Below are 13,143 nucleotides of genomic sequence, written 5' to 3' on the forward strand. Positions count from 1 at the left end.
CAAGTATCATGTTACTTTAACACTCACAAAGTACGCCCAACTTTAACTGCAAGAAACACAAGATAATTAAAATCAATCATAATTCAGATAAAAGTTGAAGAAAAAAAAGACAGTTTACATTGAGGGGGAAAAAATAAAACACATACACAGATTAGTTTAGTTTCTGATCGCCATTACAATGTGTACTCCCACATACGGTGGTCCTTGTGCCAGTTCCAAAGTTCTTACTGGGGACACACAAGTCAAAACACCACATACGACAGACGAGCACGAAGAGTGAGTGGAGGAAAACACAAAAACAAAAATGCTGGAGCGTTTTTCAGTTGACACATCTAAAATTAAGGCAGTCTTGTCTAGAAATTAAAAAAAAATACACACAGTGCATCTTTTATGTACACACACTGTATATATAAAAAACTACAAAGCAATATTTGTAAACGAACTAAACCGAACTCAAACACAGAATAACTTGTTCATGCTGCCTTTAACAAAACAATCTTAAAAAATTATTTTAGTGTTTTTGCAACTAAAGCATTGCTTCTTTCCAAGCAGCCAAGCTAAGGAATATGAAATCAGAAAAGTAACTTCAGCATTTAAAACAAAAATACAAAATTACAGCATTTAAAAACACATGCATAAAACAATATTGACAGACAACATTTGGTTCCCTAAAGTAGTGCAGTCAGATGATTTTGTGCAAAAGTTACTGTGCGTAGTTTGCAGCACTCAGTCCTGGTCGTTTTTTGGGTTTAAGCTTTAGAGAGCCATATCGATTCTGCAAACAAAAAATAAATGTGTATTAATTTAATCTGTTACTCCATAGTAACTTTATTTATAGTTGACTGAAATAAACTTTTAATTCAACTTGGTCCTTAAACAGGAACACTGCAAAAATTAAATCTGTAGACAGCTTTTCATATCTATTCATTAAACCTTGTTTTCCTTATTTTAAGATATACTGACAGAAAACAACTTCTATTTCAAGTTTTTTTTGTGTTTTTTTTTTGATTTTGCATATACATTGTCAGAAAATGCACTAAAACCACATAAAAACATACTTATGAGTTTAGAAAAGGCTTGTAAACCAGCATGGGGCCAAGGTATATTCAAATATCTGAAATAAAAAAGTTGCAGTTTTGGAAAGCACAACAATGGAAACATTTGAATGAAAGCATACCTGTATTTTGTAATAAAGAGCAAAGCGGCCCACAACTATCTCCTCCACATCTTTTTCCCCTCTGAAAATCCACCACCCACTTTCAGAGAGGAAGTGGCAACTTTCTTGGGTGGGATATCAGAAGCTGTTCCATGTGAATACTGGAGAACATTTCTTCACGAAGCAGAACATTTAGCCGTCTGCCTCCTTCTAGCAAAAAGCGGCTCTGAAATCACTATTCTCAGGTTCCACTAACTTACAAATCCAAAAACAAAAATCAGTCTTTGGACGAGATCTTAGTAAAAGAATTACTCAAAATGCCCAACCCTAATAAATCATTTTAAAAGCTGAGGGATCAGGTCAGATCTACTAACTGGAAAAAAAACACCCAAGTGAGTCCCACTGATCACACGTTTACTATAAGAAACAGTTTACAGCACAAACAGCAAAGAGGAGGCTGAACATAATGGGAGGTCACGTTAAATACAAAAGTACAAATAATTCATACAGCCTGTCCAAGATTAACCAACATTTATGTGAACGCCTTGTAACTAATGGAGGACCAAAACATGGCCAAATAATTGGACAGACTGACATCAAGAAGACGTTTACTGTTGAGAATGTTGGCATTTGGGGATAACGAGGAACATAAACCTTACCTCTTTAACGGATTTTGATCTTTTCACTTTGACGCTTTGAGATCTCCGGAGTCCTCTTTGGGCCACTCTTTCATCTTCTGAATGTGCTCCTTCCATGTCATCATCAGTTCTATCATCTGCATCATCCTGGTCATAATCATATTTATAACCTAGAAGTTGATAAAAATTATACTTCTGTTATATTTTGCAATATTAAAAACTTAATACTATTATATGCAAAAGGTTGTGAATTAAAATATTCATTTTTATTGATAATACTGGGAAAAAAAAATTAATAACAATGTAAATAAATACGGGTGTGTGCTTCCTGCTTTGCGCCCAATGCTGCTACGAGCGGCTTCAGCTCCTGCAAGCCTGAAGTGGATTAAGCAGGTGTGCTCAGAGATGGACAGACAGACGTAAACAAGAAAACAATAGAGCATAAAGATGAAAAGGCATGTCAGAAAAATAAGATACTGCAGTAGGTAAAACCATCTCAGGGCTAGAATGCTGTGCACGGTTAGGTTTTTTATATGTGCACGTGTTCTGTTATTCAAAGAAAGAAATTAATGATTTTGATTAGATCGTTGCAGATGTTTAGTGCTATTTTCCTAAAACCGAAAGAGACATCATTTAGTTTCACCAAAACACTAAAGGAAACCCCTAACACATCTAACAGAAGATGGCGCCAGAGAACCAAAAATGTTCAGTCCATGCTGAAACAAGGCATAAGTCAACAAAGCTTCACCCATAATTCAATACATCATTCTTAAAATCATTTAGGTTAATTCCAGCACCATGAATTGGATTAAGAAATGTAAGAATGTTATGTTTTGCACAGGAGTTTAATCAAAATAATAAAAGTATCATACGGAATGTCAATTTGTTGAACGTTGAGATTCTTAAATTCTTCAAATCTGAATAACCAAACGACACTAAACAACAGTAAACAAGTTACAAAAAAAGAAGATTAAGCACGTTTGTTTAATAATGGAGTAATTTGCGTTTTTCCGAGTTAATGGAAGGTTTTGTTTTATTCTGTATAAACTAGTATGTTAATGAAACATTCCCAAGACGCTACTTAAATTCTGATGTAACAAAATAATACTGATCTCAAACAAAACAAACATGGACTGTCATTCATATTAGACAGTTTGCAAATGGAAAGGTAGCAGGCATTAGCATATACATAAGTCATGTACAAAAGGACATGTGTGGGCCCAATACAAAAACACAGAAAAGTTACATACCCTAACTTTTTCTTTTCATTTTCATGTGAATCGTTTTACTTTTAAAATGAAGATATTTAGACTGTAGAGTCTGGTTTTGGTATATATGTCATTCTCAATGCTCAAACAACTTCATAGTAACTGCAGAAGATTGAAAACACTGGAAAATGCAGCTAATTATATGCTTTTATGTTGAGCCATGGAGCGCCACACAGAACGTGTCTTTGTTATGTAAAATACACTAAAGTGGATGGCCAGCTCTTTGAAAAACTAGCAGAATTGTTTTTTGTGTAACTTTTGAAAATAATTGCTGTAGTGACGATCAATTATTAAGAAAAAAAATTGAAACAAAAAGTAAACTGATCCAGACTACTGAATAGATCACTAACTGTTCTATTACATCTGAGACATCCACAACTCCAATGAAAATGTAATTCATATTAGCATGGTAGTTGGCAATAACCACAATAGTTAAAATTCATCAATTTTACTACCAGCAGAAAAGGTTCTTTTCAGTTTACTATCCTGGTACTGATTAAAAGCTTTGACTCTTTTTAATACAATATATGTTGCCTAAGTGCAGGCAGTAAAATGGCAAATGAAAATTAAAAATAAAGCAAAACAGTAATGGACTAGTGCGTTAACCAGATCATGAAAATTGTGTTTCTGCCCTTAGCTAAACTGAATGACTGTCATCAAAATAACAACAATCAAATTATACAGGCAGGCACATCACACCATTAAAAAACACAACAAAACTACTATTCTGTTTTGGTCTTTCTTAGTAATACCAGCTTAGGTCCATGTGCCATAAATGTCTGTTTTTGGCTTAGGAAAATGACAGCTGTACTGCAGCAAAGAGCCACATGCAGCCAGAATAACAAATATAAAAGGGATTAGCATGCTACAGTAAAATTAATTCAATATTCTAGTCAGGGGTATGCTACAAATACATATGTGATATACTTCTTTCTTAATATGGAAAATTACTAATTGACATTTTGATAAAAAGTTAAAACAAAAAGTGGTATTTGCATAAATCAGACAAATATAGATGTATTAAATTATTATGACTTGAAAAAAGGTCAATAAAAGATACATACTAGATCCTTCTGGGAGATTTCTTGGAGACCTCTTTCGAAGATCAGAGAAACCTGAGAAAGGCTGCTGCAACGGGTCATCTCCAGGAATGGCTGTTAGATCGTGCATGCTGAAGCTTCTGAGCCTCTCTGTTATGGCTCCTTGACCCTACACGAAAAATCACCTGCTGTCAAGTTCTAAAGTTAGAGGTTTACATATTTAAGATGTATAACTTTCAAAATTGTAAATGTCAATGTAACATACATTGCAACAGACAGTATACACCACAAAGACTGTTAATACATGCAGTAAGGGTTTAAAAATCCTGCATGTGATGATGTTAAGTCAATAACATCTCTACTTATCATGCACCAGCCAATTCACAACTACAGAAACAACAACATGCCAACAACTACATTTTAGAATGACTTCAGTTAATGCTCTGTCCATTTATAATAAGTTTTACAATTCATAAATTCAAAGGACAACAAGTTCCCTATCATATCAATGAATACACCGTATACTACTGGTATGAAGATGTTTTATAGAAAATTAATATAAAAGTAAGTATTTCAGTCATCCTTTAAAATAAATTCCAAGTATTGACCTAACATAAAATGGCCCCATGCTTTTTTCCTTCAGTCATTACCTCAGATCAAGAAGGTGACACAGGAGAGTGCTGAAGCATTCCTACCAAGATAGTATGTCAATAAGAGCAAAGAAAGATCAATGGGAAAGTTGGAATCTGAGGAGAATAGTATGAAGAATAGCTAAAGAGAACAAAAAACTACACACAATTTTGAACCCCCCTCCCATTTTTGAGGAATAATGCAAAACAATCAACCTGTAGGTAAACTTATATAGATCTTGTGAGAAACTGCCGAAATTTCAGATTGTTTCAAGCAATAAATGGTGGAAAAAATGGGTTTCAAAGTGAGCCTAAGTTACATTATTTAATACAATTCTGATATGCACACTTTTTGGCCATTTTATTGGGTACACCAGCTTCTAACACAAAGCGCCTACACTCAAATCATATATATAGACACATGTTCAAGAGGTTTAGTCATTGGTCAACCAAACATTAGAGAGAGCAAGACAAGGGATTGTGGGTATGGCATGATTGTAATGCCGAGTTCACAGGCTCCAAGAGCTCTCACTTGTGACATATCACCTTCACATGTCATTATGTTCACATGAATTTCCAGTTGGACGTTTCAAGGAAAATGTGAAATCATTTGCCGTTTGTTACTTGGTGTGCAGAGAAAGCAATTAAAGATGATAAACTGTCTTTTTTCATGAAAGAGCAAACTAAACAAACTAAATGTGTATCATTTCCCTCCAATTGCAATCTGACCATAAAAATTGCATTTCTGGCTGACACGGTTATATTTTTTATTTTCTGTAATTGACAAAAGATTAAAGATCTGCATTACATCACAACTCAGAGAATTCAAATAGTTTCGTTTTGTCAAAACTGTCTGACTTGTAGCTCTGAATTCATAGGGTATTCATGTGGAATTTCCGAATCGGAAACCCATCTTTAACATGTATCCCATAACACACAAACACAGCATGAGGCATCAAATAGATGGAGAAAGATGCAGACATGGTGGTTACAGCTTTCAAAAAAAGCTTCCTTCCTGAGAGTTAGACAACTGTTCTTTAAATAAGTGGCAAAGGGAATTCTATTTATTAAGGCACAATGCAATGCACCTTGAAGTGGATGAGCCACAGAAGTAGAGGACTGTGGGTCCTATCAGCTAACAATAACACCATGTGGCAATGCTGAGCACGTGATTATAGAAACTGGACAACTGATGTTGGGATAAATGACTCCCAGTATGCTGAATATCCATTTCTGCTGCATCAAGCAGATGGCAGAGTCAGCATAAACAGAATCCATAGATTCATTCAACCTTACATTAATAGTATGTGCAGGCATGTGATAAGAGGTCTGTCACGAACCTCTTTTTTTTTTTTTTTTAAATAATCAGGTCAGGGAGCGGGCAGGCTTCGAATGGGTATGGGTGTGCACATAACGGCGCTGCCCTGGGGCTGACTGGGGCACTTGGATGATCAAGCATTTACACACACGTGCATGTGAATCAGTCAGGAGAATCACTCACACCTCAAGCGTAGGCGGAGGATCGCACCAGCACCAAATACGTCAGAATAAAATGAGCTTACATGATAGAAACGGGGAGAATCAAAACAGCAAAAAAGATTGAGATTACAAACAAAAAGGTGAAGAAAGATAGAGGAGGTTATGCGAAGAGAGAGACACAAGATGGGGAGGAGCCCTTGTAGTGAAGAAGGAAGGTAGGTGGTCAGAGTATGCCCTGAGGAAGTGAGCGCAGGCCTGCACTTGAGCATGGGGCTGGAGATGGGCTGCTCTTAGAGAAAACGCAGAGAAGTAGGAGTAGCCCTGTCATGCTGCACCTCCCTTCTGATGCCGCCAAACCGGCTGAGGAAGACGTGTGTGGGGTTCGGCAGGGAGTCCCACGGGCGCTGATGGACTGGCAATAAGACCCCAAACCCAGGATTTAGTAGAAGACTCCTCAGGCAGTAAGTTGGGGAGACGCCAGATTTCTAGAAAGAGAAATTGGGGCTCGTGTCTGTTGTTAGATGAAGAACCTGCCTGGGATTTTAACCTTATTTTTATGGAAAGTATTTAATTTATATTTAACCTCCACGATACCTTTGATTTTATGGATTCTTTATCTTGCATTGCACTTGTTTTTGAACACTTTTATCTGGTTTTAATAAAAGCACTGAACAATTTTACTCCAACCCGTTGCTGACTGCGTGTCTTCGTTTGCCTGGTTCAAGAGGCTCATGAAAGCATCCAAGGAGTGTGAAGCTGACCTGGATCGTCACAAGGCAGTCTGTGTAATGTTGTTTAAGTCTTCTTGCCATACAAGCTTCCTTTCAAAGTCACAGCATTCCTAAGCATTTTTCTGTGTTCATCCTTTTATGCTCCTAGTCTACATTACAAATGTGTATGTATATCCAGCAGGATAATGTGCTATGCCAAAAGTATAATCTCAAGCTAGTACCATAAACATGGCAGATACTTCAGATTACTCCAGTGGCCAGCCCAATCCCCATATTTTAATTGGCCAACGCACCTTTGGCATTACCAGTAATGTGTGGCTGGAAAATCTGTGGAAAATGCATCATGCTGTTGAGCTAGCATGGACCAAACTCTATAGAGGTAATTTCTTATTGCCCTAAAGAATTCAGGCTGTTCTGGAGGAAAAATAAAGAGTACTACCTGGTGTTAGATAGGAAGGTGTACCTAATAAGATGGTCATCAAGTGAGTAATAGAGTACATATACATACATACATATATACATACATACATACATACATACGCACAAACTCTCACCTGCAGCTCATATTGTTATTAATATTCCAAGTCTAAGCAATTTCATAGGAGGCAAAATAAGTACAGTTTCTATCACCTATAATATAACTCAAGTTAAATATTTTATATATATATATATATATATATATATATATATATATATATATATATATATATATATATATATATATATATATATATATATATATATATATATATATATATATATATATAATCTTTTTTAAAGAAAGGCAAGTAGAATCATTTTACTCCATGAAATGTCATTGTTTTTTTTCCCACAACTTATGTATTTTGAACCAATTATGAATTTGAACATAATTAGAAAACAATGGTTCAGGCTTGCCTAAACTTTATGTAAAGTTTGTCTTGAATAACAGATAGCTTTCATTATTATACAATTAGGCTTGGCTAGAAAATTAGCATTTTTATTTTTACTTCAGTGTCATTAACAGTATAGAATAGTACACAGCAACAAAAGGACACCACCAGGGAGAACCCTGCCTTACATAAGATGCTAATCCAGATACTGATGCAGAGAAACGCTGTAGAAATTTTACATTCTATTGGCTCACCTTCTCTCTTTTGACTGTACAAAGAAACTACTGCGTCACGACAGCAGGTGACTGACATACCAGTTTAACCGACTCATGCAGGTCGTAGCTTTAGTACATGTTTCATTTTGAATTGCATACTGCAATTTTACAAATTATCATGAAATTTATTTTGTTAAATTGATTAAAAATAAAAATTCTTTAAAAAAATGTAATCAAGCCTACCACAATTACTCATTTTAATTTACAGAAGGAACTTCAAAAATGAACATACCTTAACAGCTGCACTAACCGCAGCAGTAGCAGCTAAATTTAATCCTTGTTTCCCAAAATTCACCATGGTTTCATAGCTTCGTTCTTTGGCCTGAACAATATATTCATCAATTTCCTAAATTAAAAATACTGAAGTTAAATTCTTCAATAAAAAACACTTCACTGAAACTATGACAAGTGTGTTTCCTGCCCTAAAAATATTATTTGCTTTTATAAAAGAAAACACATTTACCTGAAAACAAAGACCTCTTACTGCATGCACTTTTGGTCTAGTAGTGTCTATGTTAATTTATCTATTTTTTGAAAAGTTATTTTTCCAATAAATGGCTACAATAAGTTCAATGTCTATATAACAAAGCATTTTGAAAATGTCAAGAAAACCATTTTATTTAGGCATCATAAACCAAACAGTTAAAAGTTAGCCTTATAGCAGCATTTTGGGATACTTCAGTCTTACATTCCTTAAATTCTTCAAAACAAATTTTAGTAATTGGCAAAAATGGATATAATGAGGGTATTAGAAATAAACTTGTTGCATTACGATTAAAAGTCAAGACGGAAGTAAAGAATTTAGGGGTAACTTGACTCTGACCTGAATTTTAAATCACATATTAAACAGATTACTAGGACAGCATTTTTTCCACTTAAATATAGCAAACGTTAGACCTCTTACAACACTGCAAGTTCACACTTTTGTTTTCAGTCGACTAGATTACTGTAACGCGCTCCTCTCAGGACTACCCAAAAAAGACATAAATCACTTGCAACGAGTGCAGAATGCGGCTGCTAGAATCTTAACTAGGAAAAGAAAATCCGAACACATTTCTCCAGTCTTGATGTCACTACACTGGTTACCTGTGTCATTCAGAATTGGCTTTAAAATACTGCTTATGGTTTACAAAGCCTTAAATAATCTCGCTCCATCTTATATATCAGAATGTCTAACACGTTATATTCCAAATCGTAACCTCAGATCCTCAAATGAGTGTCTCCTTACAATTCCAAGAACAAAACTTAAAAGAAGTGGTGAGGCGGCCTTCTGCTGCTATGCACCTCAAATCTGGAATAGCCTGCCAATAGGAATTCGCCAGGCTGATACAGTAGAGCAGTTTAAAACACTGCTGAAAACACATTACTTTAACATGGCCTTCTCATAACTTCACTTTAACTTAATCCTGATTCTCTGTATATGCATTTAAATTATCATATTTGTGTGCCTCCGCAATCTTTACTAACCTGTACTTTCTCTGCTGTTCTTTTTCCACTGCGCCACCACCACCTAATCAAAGCACCGTGATGTCCCTACATTGAAGGCCAGAAGTGCACATGACCATCATCATCAAGTTCTTCCATGTGAACCCTGAATGCCATGAGCACTGATTGAGGTTATGTATGTTAGGTAGAATGTCCAGAGAGGGCTGGGTGGTCTCGTGGCCTCGGAACCCCTGAAGATTTTATTTTTTTTCTCCAGTCTGGAGTTTTTTTTTTTTGTTTTTTTCTGTCCTCCCTGGCCATTGGACCTTACTTTTATTCCATGTTAGTGTTCCCTAATTTTATTTTCTTATTAATTATATCTTTTTTTCCCTCTTTCTTCACCCTGTAAAGCACTTTGAGCTACATCATTTGTATGAAAATGTGCTATACAAATAAATGTTTTTGTTGTTGTTCACTGCCTTCAAGTGCAGCAAAATTTTTAATTCTGGTTTCATTGTTTTATGCAGAGGTTTACAAAATCTGAAGTTGTAGCTGACATTCGGCTTATTTTTCATAAAATGCTTACAGACTATATACATAGTAAAATTAAATACATAGCATCACATTAAAGGGAAACAAATTTTGATTCACAGGACGTTTTCAAAACATGCACCAGGAGCATAAATTTTAATTAAAGTGAAACAAACTCAATTTACCCGTTCTCTCGAAGATAAAAGAGGATGTAAAAACTTTCTGTACATAAGACTGGCTCCTCTTGTGTATGGAGACAACAACCAAATTACAAAAGCAATCTTCAGTTCATAGTAAAGTGGAAACCTAAAAACAAATAAAAAACATTAAAGTATAAACACTGATAAGGATATGAACTTCCCTTCTGGAAATGTCTGCTTGAACTCCGTAATTGTGACTAATCAAATTCTAATGCATACTTACCACAATTAAGACTGCACAATGTAAGCTGTAGAAAAGGGAAAAACTAAAAAGAAACACAGTCTAGAATTCTCACAATAAATCAACAAATAAGTATTTGGTGTAATATTAATAAGCTAATGCCTCCTTTTGTTCTAGTTTTGCTTTAGTTCTTGTATAAATACATATGGCATATTTCAGTTCCAATGATTACTGCTTCTTGAAACAATCCTTGATTTTAAGACCCCAATAAAGGTGAGACAGTACCAGCTTTAAAACAGTCCATGAAAAAACTGTACTGTGCAATACACACGCGGCTGTGCAGCAAAACTTCCTCATACAACTTTCAAGTTTAGCTAACATTTTTAGGTGTAGGGAGTGTGTGCTTCATCACTTGATAGCAAACCCTGCTCAATGACTTCAGAGTATACGGTATAACTTAGTTTTATATTTATCAACATTGTACTTATACAGTATGTAGACATTTAAAATATATTACTGCTTATAAGGACACCACTTTTCTATTAATTATATAGATATGTTATGTAAGCTTCTATGGATTTATTTTTTGTTGTTCTTTCATTACTGCGGTGGGTTGGCACCATGTCCAGGATTGGTTCCTGCCTTGTGCCCTGTGTTGGCTGGGATTGGCTCCAGCAGACCCCCGTGACCCTGTTTTCGGATTCAACGGGTTGGAAAATGGATGGATGTTCTTTCTTTCATTATAGTTCTGACCTAATCCAATTTGTTTTACTTTTTTATAACTCTCTCTTTGGTATCTTGTAAAGAACTTTGAACAACATTCTCTGTAAGAGAAAGTGCTATAAAAATACGTGTTTTTGTTGGTGTGAAGGTTTCCATACAAAATAAAAGAGTAACTGATAGACTCACCATAGTTCCACTTTGGTAATCTCCACTGCACAGCTTACTGAGAAAGAATAAGTTGGGGAAAAGTAAGCAATGCTAACTGATTGTACAGCTATGTGCTCCAATTGAGAGAAAAACATGTTAAAGGTGTGGCTGCACCGACACTCTTTTCCTCTTTGCGTTTTTTATTGCTGTTGCATTAAGCAGAACAGATGCTTGAAACAAATGACTGTAGCTTTAACTTGACTGAAAAGCTCAAAGGTCTGACACAAAGGCTAGAGACTTACATTTTGCGAGGTTTTCACTTTAGTACTCAAAAAAAAAAAAAAAGTCTTGTCACTGCAAATGTGTTTAAATTCATTTTAAAAAGTAATCAGATTTTAATGTAAATGCAACTTTAATAATGTCAGTTTTTCTCTATTACCCTATTGTCCAACATACTAAGTTGAATTTAAGAATGTAAATGTCCTTCCAGATAACACATTTAACATGAGTTATGCAGGAAAAAAAGACGTAGAGGAATAAAATTCCTATTATGGAGATGAATGTTAATCATTGTGAACCACATGATTAATATGGTTGAAATTAAACACAGTACCAACAAAAGAAATACATAAAATGCCTCCTATTCTATAAACACATCAACAGCTTGCTTCCTGCTCCCAGCAAAACAACAGCTTATGCAAAGAGATTTGGAAAAGTCCTGCCCACATAACCACGCACCCGGTTCAATCATTTCTCATTTGTGTGAATACTATTGTCAGACACATTTCTTGTAGAGAGAAAGAAACAATATTCACTCACGGGCAGTTATATGTTGTGCTGTCACAATGTAATTCCAAACATGGAATCAAAATTCAATGCGATATTCATGAAAAGGTAAAAGCAAAAAAGAGATTGAAAATATGGACATAGGTGATATGACAGAAGTATGTAGATATTGTTTGGATTTAAACAAGTTGGAGATTTGTAGATCGCCTGATTCATGTTGTCATCAGAGAAAGTAGTGTTTCTTCCAAATGAAGAGGTCTATCTGTGAGAATTAAAAGTTTTGTTGCTTGGTGAAAGTGAAATCCACATACGCGAGCGACAGAAACGCTGATGCGTAGCACAGGCAGGAGGGTTGGCGAGCAAAGCCCCCTAGCTTTTATATACAAATATCACAACACTGCTTGAAGTCAAAGAAAACCACCATACAGTACAAAGAAAAAAGAAAATGTCACATAAGGCAACATCAATAAGAATTCAATCTGTTCATACTGACAGCCACAAACCTCTCACAGTCATTTCACAAGACAGAAACACAGATCTACATCTCTGAAAAGACACTCTTTAAAAACACAAGCCAATACACTGGAAGTACAGAAGTTCTGTTATGTTCTGTTACAGCTTGCACACATGCAGTCTACACGGATAACAATGGTGTGCACTTTCAGCTCAATGGCAATAAACCAAAGATACTAATTTTACTAGCCATTATTACTGTTACTAATGAGAGAACCACTCAAAGTGCTAGCATCATTTCTGCATTGTTATTTATTTTTGTTTCTATTATTTGTTCATATGCAGACTTTTAAATGTGTATTAACCAAAATGTTTGTGAGGCTTAGTTATAGTTATTTACTGGATTTTCATAGATGTTGTTCAGTGAATACCAATATTTCTGAATAAAGGAGCAGCCTGCAAATGTAGAACACTGATGTCTTTACCTCATACAGTATCTGAAGTGTAATGCTTTAGCTGAGGTCTCATGAAAATGATCTCAGGGAGTGCAAGAGAGTCGATCATCACTTGTGACAGACACAAGCCTGACAAAACTAATAAAATGACACT

The 13,143-nt window shown here is 35.4% G+C and overlaps 1 protein-coding gene across 1 annotated transcript in view; it reads right to left on the reverse strand.

The window, feature by feature from the left end:
- Positions 1-502: 502 nt before the first annotated feature.
- The window catches only part of reep3b (receptor accessory protein 3b), a 107,609-nt gene continuing 94,968 nt past the window's right edge, over positions 503-13,143 (reverse strand). Inside the window, exons 4-8 of the mRNA XM_039771134.1 lie at positions 10,230-10,350; positions 8,321-8,434; positions 4,127-4,271; positions 1,816-1,964; positions 503-775 (exon numbers count right to left, since the gene is read on the reverse strand). Coding sequence (XP_039627068.1) covers positions 704-775; positions 1,816-1,964; positions 4,127-4,271; positions 8,321-8,434; positions 10,230-10,350 — 601 coding nt within the window. The 3' untranslated portion in view covers positions 503-703. The remainder of the gene's footprint in view (positions 776-1,815; positions 1,965-4,126; positions 4,272-8,320; positions 8,435-10,229; positions 10,351-13,143) is intronic.

This window comes from Polypterus senegalus, chromosome 1, assembly GCF_016835505.1.
Source record: "Polypterus senegalus isolate Bchr_013 chromosome 1, ASM1683550v1, whole genome shotgun sequence".
Lineage (NCBI taxonomy): Eukaryota > Metazoa > Chordata > Cladistia > Polypteriformes > Polypteridae > Polypterus > Polypterus senegalus.